At 57.5% G+C, this 21006-nt stretch overlaps 1 protein-coding gene across 1 annotated transcript in view; it reads right to left on the bottom strand.

The window, feature by feature from the left end:
• ADCY4 (adenylate cyclase 4) overlaps nucleotides 1-21006 on the bottom strand; it is a 41351-nt gene that overhangs the window by 4946 nt on the left and 15399 nt on the right. The window contains exons 12-23 of the mRNA XM_054045790.1: nucleotides 11381-11467; nucleotides 10913-10982; nucleotides 10630-10727; nucleotides 7096-7180; nucleotides 6773-6910; nucleotides 5515-5619; nucleotides 5183-5367; nucleotides 4359-4443; nucleotides 3647-3805; nucleotides 863-1009; nucleotides 554-661; nucleotides 180-294 (exon numbers count right to left, since the gene is read on the bottom strand). Coding sequence (XP_053901765.1) covers nucleotides 180-294; nucleotides 554-661; nucleotides 863-1009; nucleotides 3647-3805; nucleotides 4359-4443; nucleotides 5183-5367; nucleotides 5515-5619; nucleotides 6773-6910; nucleotides 7096-7180; nucleotides 10630-10727; nucleotides 10913-10982; nucleotides 11381-11467 — 1382 coding nt within the window. The remainder of the gene's footprint in view (nucleotides 1-179; nucleotides 295-553; nucleotides 662-862; nucleotides 1010-3646; nucleotides 3806-4358; nucleotides 4444-5182; nucleotides 5368-5514; nucleotides 5620-6772; nucleotides 6911-7095; nucleotides 7181-10629; nucleotides 10728-10912; nucleotides 10983-11380; nucleotides 11468-21006) is intronic.

Raw genomic sequence — 21006 nt, 5'->3', positions numbered from 1 at the left:
GGTGTGCCCAATCTGCAAGGCCAATGTTGGCCATTGGCCATGGCCAACCAGCAGGCCCTGCATTGGCCGTCAGCCATGGTCAATCAACAGTGTCAACAATGCTGGCCACATCCAATGGACAGCAAAGGTTGCAGAGCCTGGAGGTGATTGTTCCTGCATCTAGGTTGGAGGGAACTCACCCACACGGAGTTTGAAGGTGTTGAAGGAGTGTTTGTTGATGATATCCAGCTTGGCTATCAGGGCCACCGCGAACTCCACCATGATGCCCAGGTGGGTGTAGCTCCTCTCGGCATCCTGAAGGGTAAATCCCACCACCGCCACAATGGGAGAGGAGGAAAATCCACCAGTCACAATCAGGGAACCAATGTCTAATCCCACCCACAACCAATGAGAAAGCAGTCAACCCACCATCAGGGCATATGTCCAGGTGAGCAAGGGTCTGAGAGAGATGGGACACAGGGTAAACTCAGGAGCTGTCACCCAGCCCCAAGGGGTTCTGGGAAACTGGGGAACACTTGGCTGGAGCTCCAGCAAGCAGAGAGAAAGGAGGTACCTGCTGGTTGTCCTGGCCAGAAGTGGCATTTAATCCCGTAGCTGCCATGTAGGTGCTGCCAATGGTCTTGATCTTCTCCACGCCACTGAATTTTGGCTTCGAGAGCAGCTGCAGGATTAGAAATAACCAAGTCATTGGTCCATTCAGCCCCATCTCACTCCCCCTACTTGCCCTGGATTGGATCCTCAGCCCAACTAGCTCTATCGAGACAGCCCCCCTCTGCTCCAGATTGGCCCCATGACCCATTAACAATGTGCTGAGATGCTGCCCACTTTCCAGTGCCCCGATCTCATCTGAATCCCCTCAGACCTCGTCAAAATCCGCAATGATCTCATTGAGCAGCCGCAGACATTCCAGCCCTTCGTGGTTGACGTTGGACTCGGAATAGAACTCCTTGAAGTCGGGGATGGAGGCGAAGAGGACACAGACACAGTCATAGGATTGATGGTAAAGGTCCTGGATGGGAGGATGCAGGGGAGAGAGAGACAGCGCGTCACTTTCCGATAACTTCACACAGAGTGTGGACACAGCAGATAGACGCAAATCAAACCACAGCCAAAACCCACCTACCACAGCCAACCCTTCCACCAACCAAACCCAACCACCCCAACCAACACCAAACCTGTCCAACCACCACAATCAATACAGACACCCGAGCCAGCCAGATCCCACCACAATCAGTCAACTCCAAACAGCACAGCCATTAGCACAGCCATACAAACCCAACCACTGCCAAACAATACAACCTACCAAACCACATTCCCACAGTCCAGTATAGACCCCACCTCCAACCAACACAGGTACCCAAACCCAACCAACGTATTGATCAGCATAGCCAATCAAAGCCAAATATCCCCAACTAACACAGCCATCACACACTTACCCAACCACCCCAGTCAACACAACCCACCACAGTCAGCCAACTCCAGCAACACACCCCTCACCACAGCCAGCCAAACCCAAACACCCCCAACTAACACAGGCATCACCGTAGCCAACCAAACCCAAACATTTTCAACCAACATAGCAGTCATGAAACCCATCTAACTAACCCAAACACAGCCCACCCCAGTCAGCCAGCAGAGCCCACTCCAGCGAACCAGCTCCAGCGAACACACCTACCATCACAACCAACTAACACAGTGCACTGAAGCCAACCAACACAGTCAGTGAAATCCAACCAGCCCCCAACCAACACTACTACCCTGCAAACCCAGACAACCCACCCATCACTAAACCCAACCACCAACCAACCAGCCCCAGCTACACCACAACCCAAAGCAAAACCCCATCAGACCACCATGATTTATCCCAACCACCACAGCCTCCTGAACCCATCCATCACCTTGCATGTAACAAAACCCAACACAATCATTATTACAATCCACCGAACTCAACCACTTCCCCATTCCACAACATCACACTAAAAAGATTCCACTACACCATCACACACAGACCCCACAAGAGCAATTCAACAGCAGCTGTTGAGATGCTCAAACCAGCCAGTGTGATTCGGTAGCCCAAACTCATTCAAGTTAGACCAGATGCAGAGAAGGGCTGCAAGGATGATTGGGGGAATGGAGAGCCAGTCTGACAAAAGGAAAAAGAGCTGGGCTTATTTAGCTTGAAACCACAGGCTGACTGCTCTCTGTAAATACATCAGGGGAAACACCAGGGACGGGGAAGAGCTCATGAAACTAGAGGACAATGCTGGCACGAGAACAAATGGGATAAACTAACCAGGGAGCAACTGAGGCTGGAGAAGATAAGAAGGTTTCTGACCATCAGACAAAGGAGGTTCTGGAACAGCCTCTAATAGGAGTGGTGGCGGTGGGAAAACCCTATAGTAGAGTGAGGATGGTGCTCGATAGGGAAGACAGGGCTATCTGAGGTAACAGGACCCACATTTGGTGACCCAGGAGGCCTTTTCCAGTCCTACGGTCCTAAATCCTAATGATTTCAATGGGAACTGAGTGTCCATATGTTGGCAATCTTAGTAAACTTATATGGACACACGCCATGTCAGGATCTCAAGAATGAGACCCAGGCATCCAGGAGAGTTCTCCTAGGGGCCCTGCTGTTCTCAGCACCACAGGTGAGGGAGTAGCATGGGGAATGGGACCCATGATCTGCGGGACAACATCCCCATGGGTCCCGCAGCTCTCAGCCCCACAGGGGGAGTGGGACGGAGAATGGAACCCAGACATTTACACTGACATCGCTATGGGACCGGCAGCTCTCAGCCCCACACGAGAAGTGGGACGGAGAATGGGATCCAGACATCCACAGTGACATCTCCATGGGTCCTGCAGCTCTCAGCCCCACAGGGGGAGTGGGATGGAGAATGGAACCCAGACATCCACACTGACATCCCTATGGGACCCACAGCTCTCAGCCCCAGCGAGACGGGACCAGGATAGGGAATGCAGAGGTCACCGATTCTTTTCCCCCTCAATGCATAATTGGCCAGATGCATTCCATGGTATTTTTTCACCTTCCTCTGAAGTATCAGGGATTGGCCACAGCTGGAGATGGGACATTGGATAGGGTGGACCAGGGCTCTGAGGAGGTTCAGAGAACTCTCCGTCTAGATGCCTGGCTGGTCAGTCTGGAGCACATGCTCTGGGTCACCAGATTTGTGGTGGGTGGGGAAGGAACCTCCCTCAGGTCAAATTGGCAAGGATCTGGGGCGAGTTTCCACCTTCCTCTGAGGCATGGGGTGTGGGACGCCTGCTGGAATCACCTGGGCTCGTGTCACCCAATAAATTCCTGGCATTGCCGGGTCCTTGGGCAACAGCACCACCTCCATCTCTCCAGTGGTCACAACAGTTTAGCATCCCAAGGACTGAAACGCTTTGGTCTAACCCAAGCTGGGCTCAGTACAGGGGTACCTGGGTGAAGATCCATGGCTTGTGCTCCTCGGGAAGTCAGACTAGCTAACCTAACAGTCCCTTCTGGGAAATTCTATGAATCATTAGCCCACTTCCTTCTGGCTGCAGTCCCCAGCTTGGCCACCGGGTGGCAGCATTGGAGAGTTGAATGGCGGCAGTCAGAAATTCCCCTGTTAAAGGGGAGGCACGCAGCTGGGCTGACCTCGTTACGCCGGTTCTGGCCGATGAATTGCTGCGCCACGTCGGCCGGGAGCACATTCTCCAGCAGGACACGGTTCAGGTTCTCCATGGTCTCGATCTCCTCGCGCTCCTTCTTGAACTTCTTCTTCCACAAGAAGTCAAGGCGGCAATAATACTCGTTCTTCGAGAGAGACATAGAGGGGCCCAGCCCATCAGGACCCCCCAGGAATGGAGATGGGCAGTTCTCACCCTAGCGGGCCCTGTACTTCCCAGCATCCAGTAGGAGTGACTGGGATGGGACCCAGGTATCCAGGATAGCATGCAACTCCCAGCACCTGGGGGGAGAGCCTGGGACAAGGAATGGGACCCGGGACCCAGGCCTCTGGGATGGAAGTGCAGGGCACTCACCTGTAGGGGCACTGCAGCTCTCAGCACCCAGGGAGAGAGTGGGACCCAGGTGTCCGGGACAGCAGCGCAGGGCACTTTCTTCTAGGGGGCTTGCACCACAACAGACTGGAATGGGATATTGAACCCAGGTGTCCTGGATAGCAGTACAAGGTGCTCACCCCCAGGGGCACCACAGCAGGACAGACTAGGATGGAGAAGGGAACCCAAGGGAAGTCCCCAGTGGGCCTTGCAGCTCTCAGCCCCACAGGGGGAGGAACTAGGAGGGGGAATAGGACCCAGGTGTCTGGGATGGCAGTGCCTCACCCCTAGGGGGCCCTGTGACTCACTTGTCTAGCCAGAGCCAGCAGGGTGAAGAAGAAGACAAAGAAGGAAACGGCTCCCATCAGCTTGGGTTCCTTCAGGACCCCCGGCCTGCAGACAGAAGGAGAGAGACCAGGTAGCAGAGAGAGGGTTGCTAACTTTCCAATTGTTGACAACCAATACCCCATGCCCCGCCCCATGCCCCGCCTCTTCCCTCGAGGCCCTGACCCTCCTCCATGTGTTTCCTCGAAACCCCGCCCATGCCCCTGCAAGCTTTTTCCCTCGAGGCCCTGCGCACTTCTCTGTCTCTTCCCCCAAGGCCCTGCTCCCTGCTCGCTCCCCTCCACTTCCTCCTAGCTGGATCATCTCCACTGCCTCCCCTCCCTGGGCTCCCTCTGCTCCGGAGCTGCAGTCTGACGCGGAGCCTGCCTGCCTGCCTGCTCACAAGACATAGGAGGTGGCCCTAGCTGAGCAGGGACTGGCACGGATTGATGACCTGGCACCTCTTCTCCCGGCCGCCCGCCAGGGCTAACCGCACTTGTAGTGTCCAGTCAGTACATCTTTCCGGTAGAAAACTGGGCATCTGGTAACCCTAAGCGGAGAGCAGACCTGGGCCCAGATCGGACCTGCTAAGCAGGACTGCGTTGTGTTTGAGTCGGAGACTTCTGGGTTCTGCTGGGACAGGGGCTAAGCAGGGGGCGCTCTACCCTGGCAGTCAGTGCTGGCCCCAGTGCGACACTAGGGGGCGCTATGCTGCAAGGACCCAGGCGGGGGCTCAGCAGGGGGCACTCTCCCCAGCAGTCAGTGCTATCCCTAGGGGGCGCTACAGGGGCACCTCCCCAGCGGTTACCTGAGCACGGTCTGGTTGGGGTAGAGGCGCCCGACGTAGCAGTCGGAGAGCCAGGCGTGGCTGCGGAGGAAGAGGACATTGTAGATCACCAGGCAAAGCGTCAGCATCAGGAACTTGAGTTCAAAATTCATGTGGAGGAAGAGTGAGCAGGAGAGGAGTCCCAGGATGCAACAGTAAACGTAGTACTGGGGAGGCAAGGGGGAGGGGCATGTGGGGAAGGGGCGGGGCATAGGGGAAGGGGGCAGGGCAAGGGAGAAAGTGGGCGGTGAGTTAAAGACCTTCCCAAGTCCACCTTCAACACCAACACCATCCTACTGGTGCGTGAAGCTTACCGGAATGCTGAATAAGGAATCGGTCGAGGGAGATTCTCGTGTGGCATTCACTGGCACCGTGGGATTATGGGATGGTGGAGGACACCAGGGCGTGGGTATGAAGAACTGCTCAAAGAAGAGGATGGTAATTGTAAGCAGCAAGAGGGATACAGCTGGGGATAGAACCCAGGAGTCCTGGTTCCCAGCCCCCTCTGCTCCAACCACTAGACCCCACTCCCCTCCTAGAGCTGGGGATAGAACCCAGGAGTCCTGGCTCCCAGCCTCCCCAGTCTAACCACTAGACCAGAGGTGGGCAAACTATGGCCCACGGGCCACATCCAGCCCGTGGGACCCTCCTGCCCGGCCCTTGAGCTCCTGCCCCGGGAGGCTACCCCCAGCCCCTCCCCTGGTGTTCCCCCTCCCCCACAATGCTCTGGGCAGCGGGGCTGTGAGCTCCTGGGGCCGCACAGCTGCAGAGCCCAGCCTGACCCGGTGCTCTGTGCTGCACGGTGCGTGGCTGGCTCCAGCCGGGCGGCGCGGCTGCCTGTCCTGGTGCTGTGGGCAGCGTGGTGGCGTGGCTGGAGCCACTGGTGCTCCAGGCAGTGCGGTAAGGGGGCAGGGAGCAAGGGGGGTTGGATAGAGGGCAGGGGAGTTCGGGGTGGTGGGCAGTCAAGAAGGAGAGGGGGGGTTGGATGGGGCAGGAGTCCCGAGGGGGGGCTGTCAGGGGGCGAGAAGCAGGGGGAATAGGATGGGGGGGGCTGGGCCACGCCTGGCTGTTTGGGAGGCACAGCCTCCCCTAACCGGCCCTCCAGACAATTTTGGAAACCCGAAGTAGCCCTCAGGCCAAGAAGTTTGCCTGCCCCTGCTCTACGAGACCCCCCTCCTCTCCCTGGGCTGGGGAGAGAACCCAGGAGTCCTGGAGCCCAGCCCCTCTGCTCTACGAAACCCTCCTCCTCTCCCAGAGCCAGGGATAGAACCCAGGAGCCCTGGAGCCCAGCCCCTCTGCTCTACGAGACCCCCCTCCCCTCCCAGGGCTGGGGAGAGAACCCAGGAGTCCTGGAGCCCAGCACCTCTGCTCTACTAGACCCCCCTCCCCTCCCAGGGCTGGGGAGAGAACCCAGGAGTCCTGGAGCCCAGCACCTCTGCTCTACTAGACCCCCCTCCCCTCCCAGGGCTGGGGAGAGAACCCAGGAGTCCTGGAGCCCAGCACCTCTGCTCTACTAGACCCCCCTCCCTTCCCAGGGCTGGGAAGAGAACGCCCCCTCTTTTGGTTACTCACGAAGTTGAACATCGCCATGGTGAGGACAACCAGGATGGTGGTAACGCCCAGGGTGACCCGGAGCCAGGGCTGGGTGCAGACGGCCGTGGAGAGGGAGGGCACCCAGTACAGCATCTTGGGGCCTTTCTGGAAGCACTTCTGGGAGAGCAGGCAGATGGCAGGGTGCGGGTAGGGGGAGGGGAGGGTTAGATTGCCCCCAGCCAGGGGTTGCAGGGACAAGAGCTTCCCCTAGCTGGGGCATATTCGGGGGGTGGGGGGGAAATACAAGAGCAACTCTGGAGCTGTGAGCTTCCCCACAGCAGTGACCTGCCCATCTCACTTACCGCCAGGTTCCCAGCAAAGCAGATGAAGAGGAGGAGGATGAAGAGGAAGAAGGAGATGCCGTAGGAGATTCCTAGAGCTGGGGTCCTGGAGGAGAACAGAAGGCAAACTAGAAATAATAGGGACCCCCGGGCTGGGATAGCAGTGGACTGTGGGTTGGGACTGAGGGGCACCAGCAGAGCTGTGGAGGGGGGAGCCCAGGGCTGGGCTATCAGGAGCTGCGGGTTGGGAGTGAGGGGCACTGGCAGAGCTGTAGAGCAGGGCTGCCCAGAGGGGGAGGCAAGTGGGGCAATTTGCCCCGGGCCCCACAGGGGCCCCCACAAGAATATAGTGTTCTATAGTATTGCAACTGTTTTTATGGAAGGGGCCCCCGAAATTGCTTTGCCCCAGGCCCCCTGAATCCTCTGGGCGGCACTGCTGCGGAGGGGGGGAGCCCAGGGGTTGGCTATCAAGGGGCTCTGGGTTGGGACTGAGGGGCACCGGCAGAGCTGTGGAGGGGGGAGCCCAGGGCTGGACTATCAGGGGGCTGTGGGTGAGGACTGAGGGGCACCGGCAGAGCTGTGGAGGGGGGAGCCCAGGGCTGGGCTGGCAGGGGGTCTGGGTTGGGACTGAGGGGCACTGGCAGAGTTGTGGAGGGGGAAGCGGGGAGCGAAGCCCAGGGGATGACAAGTTCAGGAGACGTTTCTGCCCCATCAGCACCAGTTGCATGATTTATGACTCTGCTGAGCCTTGGCTCAGGGCTGGGACATGACTAGGGTTACCATATTTCAATAGTGCAAAAAGAGGACACCCCACGGGACCCCGCCCCCGCCCCAACTCCGCCCTTCCCTGCCCCCGGCCCCGCCCCAACTCCTCCCCTTCCCCACCCCAACTCTGCCCCCTCCCGAGCACCCCACATTCCTCCTCCTCCGTCCCGCCCCCCGGCTGCTGCGCTGGGGAAGTTGCTTCAGTCCCTGCCGCGGTGGAGAGCGGCAGGAGCCAGGAAAGTTGGAGCACAGGGAGGAGGCGGTCCCCTTACCATGCCTCCCTATTTTCCCGGACATGTTCGGCTTTTTGGAAATTCCTCCTGGACGGGGATTTGAGGACCAAAAAGCCGGACATGTCTGGGAAAATCCGGACGCATGGTAACCCTACCTCTGACACTCACCTCTCCCTCCACTGGAGGGACTCCCCTGTCCATACCTGTCCCGGGGCCTTCCTTTAAAGGGGCATCCCCATATCAGCGGGGTCTACTTGGAAAAGATAATATTTACTCCCTTGTGTGGCTGAGCTGGGCTGTGACAATCCAACCCATCATGAGTACTGTGAGAAATGGGGCACAACACTAACCAAGGCCGTGTCATTTCAGGGACTGTATGGGCCTCGAAGTTCAAACAAACAAGCTATATAAAGTCCTTTTCTTTACTGGGAAGCCAAATGGAAGTTTTTCTAGAAGGGTATTTTTAGAAATCTCAGTATAATGACAAATTTCAAGCTCGGTTAAATAACTTTTTTGTTCAATGATGCAGAGCACAATTAGTACAGAGACATGAATAGTGAGAGATCCAAGCTGGTTTGCCTGATATTGTATAAAAATGTGTGCAACTTTGCTATAGAAGGCCTTGCCAAACTAATTATTGAAGCATATGCAACCATCATCGTAGACAGTGACTTGTTTATACTGCTCTATGTACTATACCAGTGTTTCTCAATCTGGGAGTCGTGATTTATTTGATAATTTATATGGTAAAAATGAGAAAATAAGCAATTTTTCAGTAATACTGTGCGGTGATACTTGTATTTGTATGTCTGATTTTGTAAGCAAGTAGTTTTTAAGTGAGGGGCACTCAAGACAAATCAGCCTCCTGAAGGAGGTACAGTAGTCTGGAAACATTGACAACCACTGCTCTAATTGACCTGGATCAAGAATGTCTTTGTTTTACTTTCTATTTCTATTGTAAGGCTATTGGGGTCTCAGAAGGATTTTTTGAATCATGTTTTTAGAAATTTCATAAATGGACCACTGCACTTCCTCCAAATTCATGAGTCTGATGTTTCATTTTTTTAAGACCAAAGGTCCCTGCATCTTCTAAGTATTAGAGTGAGTTGTTTTCCAGAAACCCAAAGGTGGAAGCTCATTAGCAATCTATTTGTGTGTAATACATTTTATAGTAACAAATAAAAAGGAAGTCACAACTGGTCTAGTCAAATTTGCTTCCTATCCTCTAGTCAGGGACATATCTCCCTGCTGTCAACAGTTCTCTCCAGAAACAGCAAAAGAAAGATCCCAGATCAATCTATGAAACTGAAAAAGGTATTCCCAGAAACACTGAGAAAATGAATGCCAAGGGCTTTTGTTACACTTTACCAGGGAGATCAGGAGTGAATGCACCAAACCGAAAACTCACTGCTGTGGAAATAAACACTCGGCTAGACTCTGCTTGGAGACAGCAGAATCTGCTACCATTTGCTGCTCTGAGGGGTACAGTGCCTCACAGAGCTGGCGAAAGGAGGCAAGACCATGGCTGGCAGTGCAGGAGAGAGTAAGGTGCATCGCTGGCCTCCCCTCTGCGCTGCTATGGTGCCGAGCACCCCCATCACCGGGCCCCCCAGGCGGGGGAGGGGGTGAGGTGACACCCCCCCATGGTGGGGTCCCTGTCCCTTTAAGAGCAGGGCTGGGCTGAGCCGAGCCAAGCCGAGCCGAGCCGAGCCGGCGGGGGGGTGGCTCCGCTCCGGGCTGCAGGCTGATACCGGAGCCTGGGCTGAGAGCCAGGCTCGTCTCCTGCACCAGCTCCGGGGGAGGCTTTGCTGCGGCTCTCCCAGTCCCGGCCACCGCACGGGGGGGGGGGGGGGGGGGTGTTTTGCTTGAAGCAGGGCAGGACCCGGTGGGGCCGAGGGCTGAACAGGCCTGGCAGGGCGGTGCGGGGGCTGCTGGAGCGGGAAGCTGGGGAAGGGGTGGCACAGCCTCAACCCCCTGGGGCTGCCTGCCCCGCGGAGGAGGCAGAGGGGCACAAGCCGCAGCAGGACCCCAGCCCCCCGGGGGAGGGGATCTGGGGCCAGCCCAGGGAGGCAGGAGCAGTCCCAGGGGTGCTGGGCGTGTGCAGGGCAGAGCCCCGGGAGAGCCCCAGCCCCGCGGCGGGCAGTGCTGCAGAGGAGGAGCCCGCGCTCCCCGGAGGGCGAGGGGAGCCCCAGGCAGGGGGAGCCGGGCCGCCCGCACCCACCGCTCGCGGCTGCTCCATGCTGCTCCCAGTACCGCTTTCAGCCGGCGCGGCTGCCCTATCAGCGGCTTTGGGGTCTTTAAATAGCCGTCCGGGGGAAATCCGGACATTTTTAGCTTTTTACAAATTCCCCCCGGACGGCTATTTAAAGACCCCAAAGCCGGACATGTCCGGGGAAACCCGGACGTATGGTAACCCTAGACATGACTCAGGTTGTCTCATAAAATCCATGTGCCGTGGTGGGGGGAGCGGGAGCCCAGGCTGCGGGTCAGGACTGAGGGGTACCAGCAGAGCTGGGGTCGGGGAGGGAGGGGATCCCAACCCCTCTGTCATCCTCACTTGTGGGCCACCAGCATCTGGATGAGGAAGTTGGAGAGGAAGACCAGGAAGGTGCAGGCCGTGTAGTACTTGAAGGCAGGCAGAGCGGAGAGTCGATACTACATGGTGAGACAGAGAGAGCTGCAATGAGGGACCGTGTCCACCAGGGGGCCCCATGCAGCAGAATGTCCCGAGTCAGCCGTCAGACCCATGAACTGATTCCAGGGGGTCGGTGCCTGCTCGCCCTGGGGCTGCGAGCTTCCCCCCAGCAGTGCCCCCTCGCCCACCGGGGAGCCCAGCTCACCTCCTTCTCCATGAGTTTCTCCTTGAAGTACAGGGTGATGCGGTTAAAATCCTCCGACTTCTTCCACTGTCTGAAACGGGGGGAGAGAGGGGAGTGGACGTGATCTGGGACCCCCCCCCCATACACACGTACTCCGGCCCCACTGCCCAACCCCAGCTCTGCCTCCCTCCTCTTCCTCGCTGCTCCTCTCTTGCCTCCCCCCCTGCACCCTTCCCCTCTGCCTTTCCCCTGCCCTGATTCCTCACCCTGTGTCCTGCCCCCCATGGCACCTTCACTTACATCCCACCCGCTTCCTGGGACCCCTCCCTCTTTCTTCCCCCATTCTCTTCCGCAATACCCCAGCCCCCCATTCCCCAGCCCCTCTTCTGCATTTACTCCCAGACCCTCTTCCCTCTCCCCTCTGCACCCTTTTCTCCCAATCTACCTCCAGCCCCCCATGCCCCCCTCCCCCCACACCCAGGACCCTACTTCTGGGAGTTGAGCTGTTCCAACACCTGGAAGAATTTCTCATCCACCCCATCGAGCTCCTCATCCGGCCCCTTGGGGGAACGAACCCTGAAAATGGAATGGGGGGGGTGAGACGTGGGGGAGGGGAGAGAGCACCCTATAAGGCAGCAGTTCTCAACAGGGGTCCGCGGGGCCCTGCAGCTAAACCCCAGAGCCCAAGCCCCCCAGGGCTGGAGCCAGGAGCCGTGGGGATGGAGGTGGGAGCAGCTGGGCTGAATTCCGGAGCCCCAAGCCCCACGGGGCAGAAGCCCTGAGCCCATGGGCAGAGTTGGGGAGACACAGGGGTGTTGCCCCCCCGCCAGGCAGTCCCAGGGCAGCTCCACGCCCCTGGTCCCCCTCCTTCTCTTCCCGCTCCCTGGCTGGTGGGAGGCGGGAAGCCAGAGCTGGGCAGTGCAGGACAGCTGGTGCCATGGGGCAGGCGGCCGCGTTCCCTCAGCTCCCGCTGCCGCTGGGCTCTGAAGCTGCTCCTTAGCTCCCAGCCCCCTTTGCTCCTACAGCCCGTAAGAGCCACCTGGGTGGGGGACCCGGCTCCCTGGCTGGCAGAGCCCTCAGGGAACAGGGACCGCAGGGGAGCCCTCCCGGCACACAGCCCCGAGCTACCGCCTCTCTGCACCCTGAGCTACTCCCCTCTCTTCACCTTGAGCTACCCCCCTGCCCACACAGAGCCCCGAGATACCCCCTCCCTGCACCCTGAGCTACCCCCCTCTCTTCACCCTGAGCTACCCCCCTGCCCACTCACAGCCCCTAGATACCCCTCTCTTCACCCTGAGCTACCCCCTGCCCACACACAGCCCCAAGCTACCGCCTCCCTGCACCCTGAGCTACCCGTGTGACGTTATCAGATTAGAATATGACCATATAAATCATTGTTGCAACCACTGTTCTATAGTTGCAGCAAATCTTGTACAACGGTTGTTGCGTGAGGTGTCTATGAAAAGGTTATGATTTGCTGGTTACGATTATGCAATCTGTATGTGTGTGTCATTTTTGTATGTGAAGTTATAAGTATTGGACTATCCCCCAGTTTTATGGGGATTATCTGCCCCATACTTTGCAGTTCACCCTAATTGAGTGACCATAGCTAGCCCGCACTGGGACACCAGTCACAGCTGGATATGCCATGTAAGATATCTGCAAAAATGTTATGATCATCTTGTTTATATGTTTGTATCACCTTTGTACTATGAGTTATAGATCTGTATGTCTGTCTGTATTTCAAACTTGTGCTATGCTTCTGGGTGACACCTCAGACAGTTTGGCATCAGCTCTGCCTAGCCTGCTTGATGGCCCATTAAGGACCATGACCTATACAATTGAGCCATTGAGAGAAGGCAGATACACCTTGTGACTCAGCAAGGCCTGCAGGGATATGTCCATGGAGAGAACGCTAAGGCTTCTAAGCTTAAGGGAGCACTGGCTAGGGTTACCATACGTCCGGATTTTCCCGGACATGTCCGGCTTTTTGGGGCTCAAATCCCCGTCCGGGGGGAAATCCCCAAAAGCCGGACATGTCCGGGAAAATGGGGAGGGCTCGGCGGTGCTCGGACGGGGCCTCTGGGGCTGGGGTCGGCGGTGTGGGGCCGGGCCGGGGCCAGCAGTGCTCGGCAGGAGCCGGGGATGCGGGGCCGGGGGCACGGTGCCGGGCCAGGAGCCAGGCCGGGAGCTGGGGGCGCGGTGCCGGGCCGGGGTGCAGGAGCCGGGCGCGCGGTGCCGGGCCGGGAACCGGGGGCGCGGTGCCGGGCCGGGGGCCAGGCCGGGCCAGGAGCTGGGGTCGCAGTGCTGGGCTGGGGTCCGGGGTCACGGGACCGGGCCGGGGTCGCGGGGCCGGGCCAGGAGCCGGGGTTGCGGGGCCGGGCCGGGCCGGGAGCCGGGGTCGCGGGTCGGGCCGGGAGCCAGTGCCCCAGGGCCCGAGCCAAGCCGGGCGGGAGACGCCGGGGCCAGAGCCTCTTGGCCTGGGCCGGCCAGCCGGCCGCCGAAGGGAGCCGCTCCGCCAGGAGGGCCAGACGGAGCCGCGCCGCGCACCGCACCCCGCCCCAGCCTACCTGCTGCCTCCCTGTTTCAGGCTTCCCGCGAACATTTGATTCGCGGGAAGCAGGGGAGGGGGAAGAGCAGGGGGCGGAGCGTTCAGGGGAGGGGGCAGAGTTGGGGCGGGGCTGAGGGCAGGGAAGGGGGTTGGGGCGGGGGCGGGTCCCCATGGAGTGTCCTCCTTTTTAAAAACTAAAAGATGGTAACCCTAGCACTGGCCCCAGGGTAAAAGACTATAAAAGTAGATGCATCTTCTCCATTTTGTCTTCAATCCTACTTCTGATCTCTGGAGGAACCTTGCTACAAACTATCTTACAACAGAAAAACTTCAAAAACAGACTCCAAGGAGAGACTGCTGAGCTGGAATTGATATGCAAACTAGACACAATCAAATCAGGATTGAATAAGGACGGGGAATGGCTGAGCCATTACAAACATTGAATCTATCTCCCCTTGTACAATCTAGGCATGGCGCAATATCTCAATGAATATTTTGCATCGGTGTTTAATGAGGCCAATGAAGGTATTAGGGATACTAGCACCACTATAGAGGGGCACTCGGGATGGGGGATTACCGTATCCGAGGTAGAAACAAAACTTGAACGCCTTAATGGGGCTAAGTCGGGAGGACCGGACGATCTTCATCCGAGAATATTGAAGGAATTGGCGCGGGAAATAGCAGGCCCGTTAGCGATAATATTTAATGAATCTGTAAACTCGGGGGTGGTCCCGTTAGACTGGAGAATAGCTAATGTGGTTCCTATTTTCAAGAAAGGGAAAAAAAGTGATCCGGGTAACTACAGGCCTGTTAGTTTAACATCTGTAGTGTGCAAGGTGTTAGAGAAAATTCTGAAAGAGAAACTAGTTGAGGACCTGGAGGTTAATGGAAATTGCGATAAATTACAACATGGTTTTACGAAGGGCAGATCGTGCCAAACGAATCTGATCTCCTTCTTTGAGAAAGTAACGGATTTATTAGATAGGGGAAATGCGGTGGACCTAATATACCTGGATTTCAGTAAAGCGTTTGATACTGTACCCCATGAGGAATTATTGGTTAAACTGAAAAACATGGGGATCGATATGAAAATCCAGAGGTGGATAGGGAATTGGTTAATGAGGAGAATGCAGCGGGTTGTATTAAAGGGTGAACTGTCAGGTTGGAGGGAGGTTACTAGTGAAGTGCCTCAAGGTTCGGTTTTGGGACCCATTTTATTTAATCTATTTATAACTGACCTCGGAACCGATTGCAGCAGTGGGCTGATAAAGTTTGCGGATGATACGAAGGTGGGGGGCGTTGTAAATTCGCAGGAAGATAGGGATATCCTGCAGGGAGACTTGAATGAGCTTGTGAATTGGAGTATCAGAAATAGGATGAAATTTAATAGTGAAAAGTGTAAGGTGATGCATTTGGGGATGACTAATAACAATTTTAGTTACAAGCTGGGGACGCATTGGTTAGAAGTAACGGAAGAGGAGAAGGACCTAGGGGTCCTTGTAGACCGCAGAATGACTATGAGTCGACAATGCGACGTGGCGGTGAAAAAAGCCAATGCTGTCTTGGGATGCATTAGGCGAGGTATATCTAGCAGGGATAAGGAGGTCCTGCTTCCGTTGTACAAGGCGCTGGTGAGACCTCATTTGGAGTACTGTGTGCAGTTCTGGTCTCCCATGTTTAAAAAAGATGAACTCAAACTGGAACAGGTGCAGAGAAGGGCCACTAGGATGATCAGAGGAATGGAAAAGCTGTCGTACGAAAGGAGACTAGAGGAGCTAGGGTTGTTTAGTCTGACAAAGCGAAGGCTGAGAGGGGATATGATTGCTATCTTTAAATATATTAGAGGGATTAATACAAGGGAGGGAGAAGAATTATTCCAGCTTAGTACTAATGTGGATACCAGAACGAATGGATACAAACTGGCCGTGGGGAAGTTCAGGCTTGAAATTAGACGAAGGTTTCTGACCGTCAGAGGGGTGAAATATTGGAACGGCCTTCCGAGGGAAACGGTGGGGGCGACGGACCTGTCTGGTTTTAAGATAAAGTTAGATAAGTTTATGGAGGGAATGGTTTAATGGTAAAACATAGTAGTCAAGGAAAGCCAAGCAATGGTAGGTAAATAGTATAATGGCTGACAGGGGTCAGGCTGGAGACTCTTGCCTATATGCTCGGGGTCTTACTGATCGCCATATTTGGGGTCGGGAAGGAATTTTCCTCCAGGGCAGATTGGCTGAGCCTCTGGAGGTTTTTCGCCTTCCTCCGCAGCATGGGGCAGGGATCTCTAGCAGGAGGGTCTCTGTCGATTGAAGTCACTAAAAACAGGATTGGGGACTTCAACGGCAGAGTCCAGGGAAGGGGTAGGGACGGTTTTATGGCCTGCAGCATGCAGGGGGTCAGACCAGATGATCATAATGGTCCCTTCTGACCTTAAAGTCTATGAGTCTATGAGTCTATGAGTAAGTATTCTCACACTTCTTATCAAACTGTCTGTACTGGGCTAGCTTGATTATCACTTCAAAAGTTTTTTTTTCCACTTACTTAATTGGCTTCTCAGAGTTGGTAAGACAACTCCCACTTGTTCATGCTCTCTGTATGTGTGTATATACATCTCCTCAATATATGTTCCATTCTATGTATCCGAAGAAGTGGGCTGTAGCCCACGAAAGCTTATGCTCTAATAAATTTGTTAGTCTCTGAGGCTACATCTACACTACAGGGGGGGGTCGATTTAAGATACGCAAATTCAGCTACGCGAATAGCATAGCTGAATTCGACGTATCGCAGCCGACTTACCCGCTGTAGGGACGGCGGCAAAATCGACCTCTGCGGCTTCCCGTCGACGGCGCTTACTCCCACCTCCGCTGGTGGAGTAAGAGCGTCGATTCGGGGATCAATTGTCGCGTCCCAATGGGATGCGATAAATCGATCCCCGAGAGGTCGATTTCTACCCGCCGATTCAGGCGGGTAGTGTAGACCCAGCCTAAGGTGCCACAAGTACTCCTGCTCTTTTTGCGGATTCAGACTAACACGGCTGCTACTCTGAAACTTGCTACAAACTGAAGCTCTGAACAAAGAACTGAATGACCCATCCAAGCTGGGGACCTACTCCAGAGACTTGACTCAAGCCAGCAGTTTATTCCATCACGGCTACAAGCCTGAACCAAGAATTTTGCCATTACTGGATGTAATTGATTCCTTTAACCAATTGTAACTTTCACCTTCCTTCCTTCCTTCCTTCCTTTTTTTGAATAAACCTTTAGGTACTAAAGGATTGGCACCAGCATGATTTTTGTGTAAGATCTAAGTTATATATTGACCTGGGTGTGTGGCTGGTCCTTTGGGATCAGAAGAAGCTATTATTTGATGAGACTGGTTGTAAAGAACCACTCATCTCTGAATCTAGTGGTTGTGGTGGTGATATAAGAACTGGGATGCCTGAGGAAACTGTCTTTATGTTTGTTTTCTTGTTAGCCAGTGTGGTGAACCAGGAGTTTACTTCTGTGGCTGGTTTGGTCTATCTTATAAACGAATAACCACCAGTTTTGGGTTCTGTTTGCCCTATTTCTCAGCAGTTCGTCCTGAATTTGGCATCCTCAGTTGTGACCCACTAAGGCCCGGTTACACCCTAGCTCACCGCTCCCTGCACCTTGAGCTACCCCAGACCCACCCACACAGCCCCTAACTACCCCCTCCCTACACCCTGAGCTACCCCCCCACCCACACAGCCCCTAACTACCCCCTCCCTGCACCCTGAGCTACCCCCCGACCCAAACAGCCCCTAACTAACCCCTCCCTGCACCCTGAGCTACCCCCCCACCCACACAGCCCCTAACTACCCCCTCCCTGCACCCTGAGCTACCCCCCACCCACACAGCCCCTAACTACCCCCTCCCTACACCCTGACCTACCCCCCCACCCACACAGCCCCTAACTACCCCCTCCCTGCACCCTGACCTACCCCCCACCCACACAGCCCCTAACTACCCCCTCCCTACACCCTGACCTACCCCCCCACCAACACAGCCCCTAACTACCCCCTCCCTGCACCCTGAGCTACCCCCCACCCACACAGCCCCTAACTACCCCCTCCCTACACCCTGAGCTACCCCCCCCACCCACACAGCCCCTAACTACCCCCTCCCTACACCCTGAGCTACCCCCCCACCCACACAGCCCCTAACTACCCCCTCCCTGCACCCTGAGCTACCCCCCGACCCACACAGCCCCTAACTACCCCCTCCCTGCACCCTGAGCTACCCCCCCACCCACACAGCCCCTAACTACCCCCTCCCTGCACCCTGAGCTACCCCCCACCCACACAGCCCCTAACTACCCCCTCCCTACACCCTGACCTACCCCCCCACCCACACAGCCCCTAACTACCCCCTCCCTGCACCCTGACCTACCCCCCACCCACACAGCCCCTAACTACCCCCTCCCTACACCCTGACCTACCCCCCCACCAACACAGCCCCTAACTACCCCCTCCCTGCACCCTGAGCTACCCCCCACCCACACAGCCCCTAACTACCCCCTCCCTACACCCTGAGCTACCCCCCCCACCCACACAGCCCCTAACTACCCCCTCCCTGCACCCTGAGCTACCCCCCCACCCACACAGCCCCTAACTACCCCCTCCCTGCACTCTGAGCTACCCTCCCCCACCCACACAGCCCCTAAATACCCCCTCCCTACACCCTGAGCTACCCTCCCCCACCCACACAGCCCCTAAGTACCCCCTCCCTGCACCCTGACCTACCCCCCCACCCACAGAGCCCCTAACTACCCCCTCCCTGCACCCTGAGCTACCCCCCGACCCACACAGCCCCTAACTACCCCCTCCCTGCACCCTGAGCTACCCCCCACCCACACAGCCCCTAACTACCCCCTCCCTACACCCTGAGCTACCCCCCCACCCACACAGCCCCTAACTACCCCCTCCCTGCACCCTGAGCTACCCCCCCACCCACACAGCCCCTAACTACCCCCTCCCTGCACCCTGAGCTACCCCCCCACCCACACAGCCCCTAACTACCCCTTCCCTGCACCCTGAACTACCCTCCCCCACCCACACAGCCCCTAACTACCCCCTCCCTACACCCTGAGCTACCCCCCACCCACCCACACAGCCCCTAACTACCCCCTCCCTGCACCCTGAGCTACCCCCCCACCCACACAGCCCCTAACTACCCCCTCCCTACACCCTGAGCTACCCCCCCCACCCACACAGCCCCTAACTACCCCCTCCCTACACCCTGAGCTACCCCCCCACCCACACAGCCCCTAACTACCCCCTCCCTGCACCCTGAGCTACCCCCCCACCCACACAGCCCCTAACTACCCCTTCCCTGCACCCTGAGCTACCCTCCCCCACCCACACAGCCCCTAACTACCCCCTCCCTGCACCCTGAGCTACCCCCCCACCCACACAGCCCCTAACTACCCCCTCCCTGCACCCTGAGCTACCCCCCCACCCACACAGCCCCTAACTACCCCCTCCCTACACCCTGAGCTACCCCCCACTCACCCACACAGCCCCTAACTACCCTTTCCCTGCATCCTGAGCTACCCCTCGCCCACCCACACAGCCCCCACCCACACAGCCCCTAACTACCCCGTCCCTGCACCCTGAGCTACCCTCCCCCACCCACACAGCCCCTAACTACCCCTTCCCTGCACCCTGAGCTACCCCTCCCCCACCCACACAGCCCCTAACTACCCCCTCCCTGCACCCTGAGCTACGCCCCCACCCACACAGCCCCCACCCACACAGCTCCTAATTACCCCTTCCCTGCACCCTGAGCTACCCCCCCACCCACACAGCTCCAAACTACCCCCTCCCTACACCCTGAGCTACCCCCCACCCACACAGCCCCTAACTACCCCCTCCCTACACCCTGAGCTACCCCCCCACCCACACAGTTCCTAACTACCCCCTCCCTACACCCTGAGCTACCCCCCCACCCACACAGCTCCTAACTACCCCCTCCCTACACCCTGAGCTACCCCCCGCCCACACAGCTCCTAACTACCCCCTCCCTACACCCTGAGCTACCCCCCACACCCCACAGCCCCTAACTACCCCCTCCCTACTCCCTGAGCTACCCCCCCACCCACACAGCCCCTAACTACCCCTTCCCTACACCCTGGGCTACCCCCCCACCCACACAGCTCCTAACTACCCCCTCCCTACACCCTGAGTTACCCCCCCACCCACACAGCCCCTAACTACCCATTCCCTGCACCCTGAGCTACCCTCCCCCACCCACACAGCCCCTAACTACCCCCTCCCTACACCCTGAGCTACCCCCCACCCACCCACACAGCCCCTAACTACCCCTTCCCTGCACCCTGAGCTACCCCCCCACCCACACAGCCCCTAACTACCCCCTCACTGCACCCTGAGCTACCCCCCCACCCACACAGCCCCTAACTACCCCCTCCCTGCACCCTGAGCTACCCCCACCCACACAGCCCCTAACTACCCCCTCCCTGCACCCTGAGATACCCTCCCCCACCCACACAGCCCCTAAGTACCCCCTCCCTGCACCCTGAGCTACCCCCCCACCCACACAGCCCCTAACTACCCCCTCCCTGCACCCTGAGCTACCCCCCCACCCACACAGCTCCTAGCTACCCCCTCCCTACACCCTGAGCTACCCCCCCACCCACACAGCCCCTAAGTACCCCCTCCCTGCACCCTGAGCTACCCCCCCACCCACACAGCCCCTAACTACCCCCTCCCTGCACCCTGAGCTACCCTCCCCCCCACACAGCCCCTAACTACCCCCTCCCTACACCCTGAGCTACCCCCCCACCCACACAGCTGTGTGGGTGTGGGGGGTAGCTCAGGGGGGGAGGGATAGCTCAGGGGGGGAGGGATAGCTCAGTGGTTTGAGCATTGGCCTGCTAAACCCAGGGTTGTGAGTTCAATCCTTGAGGGGGCCACTTACGGATCTGGGGCAAAATCAGTACTTGGTCCTGCTAGTGAAGGCAGGGGACTGGACTCGATGACCTTTCAAGGTCCCTTCCAGTTCTAGGAGATGGGATATCTCCATTATATAAATATAAATACCCCGTCCCTGCACCCTGAGCTACCCTCCCCCACCCACACAGCCCCTAACTACCCCCTCCCTACACCCTGAGCAACCCTCCCCCACCCACACAGCCCCCACCCACACAGCTCCTAATTACCCCTTCCCTGCACCCTGAGCTACCCCCCCACCCACACAGCTCCTAACTACCCCCTCCCTACACCCTGAGCTACCCCCCCCACCCACACAGCCCCTAACTACCCCCTCCCTACACCCTGAGCTACCCCCCCACCCACACAGCCCCTAACTACCCCCTCCCTGCACCCTGAGCTACCCCCCCACCCACACAGCCCCTAACTACCCCTTCCCTGCACCCTGAGCTACCCTCCCCCACCCACACAGCCCCTAACTACCCCCTCCCTGCACCCTGAGCTACCCCCCCACCCACACAGCCCCTAACTACCCCCTCCCTGCACCCTGAGCTACCCCCCCACCCACACAGCCCCTAACTACCCCCTCCCTACACCCTG

This window comes from Malaclemys terrapin, chromosome 12 (genome assembly GCF_027887155.1).
Source record: "Malaclemys terrapin pileata isolate rMalTer1 chromosome 12, rMalTer1.hap1, whole genome shotgun sequence".
Lineage (NCBI taxonomy): Eukaryota > Metazoa > Chordata > Testudines > Emydidae > Malaclemys > Malaclemys terrapin.
This window is presented reverse-complemented; position numbering and strand designations above follow the sequence as displayed.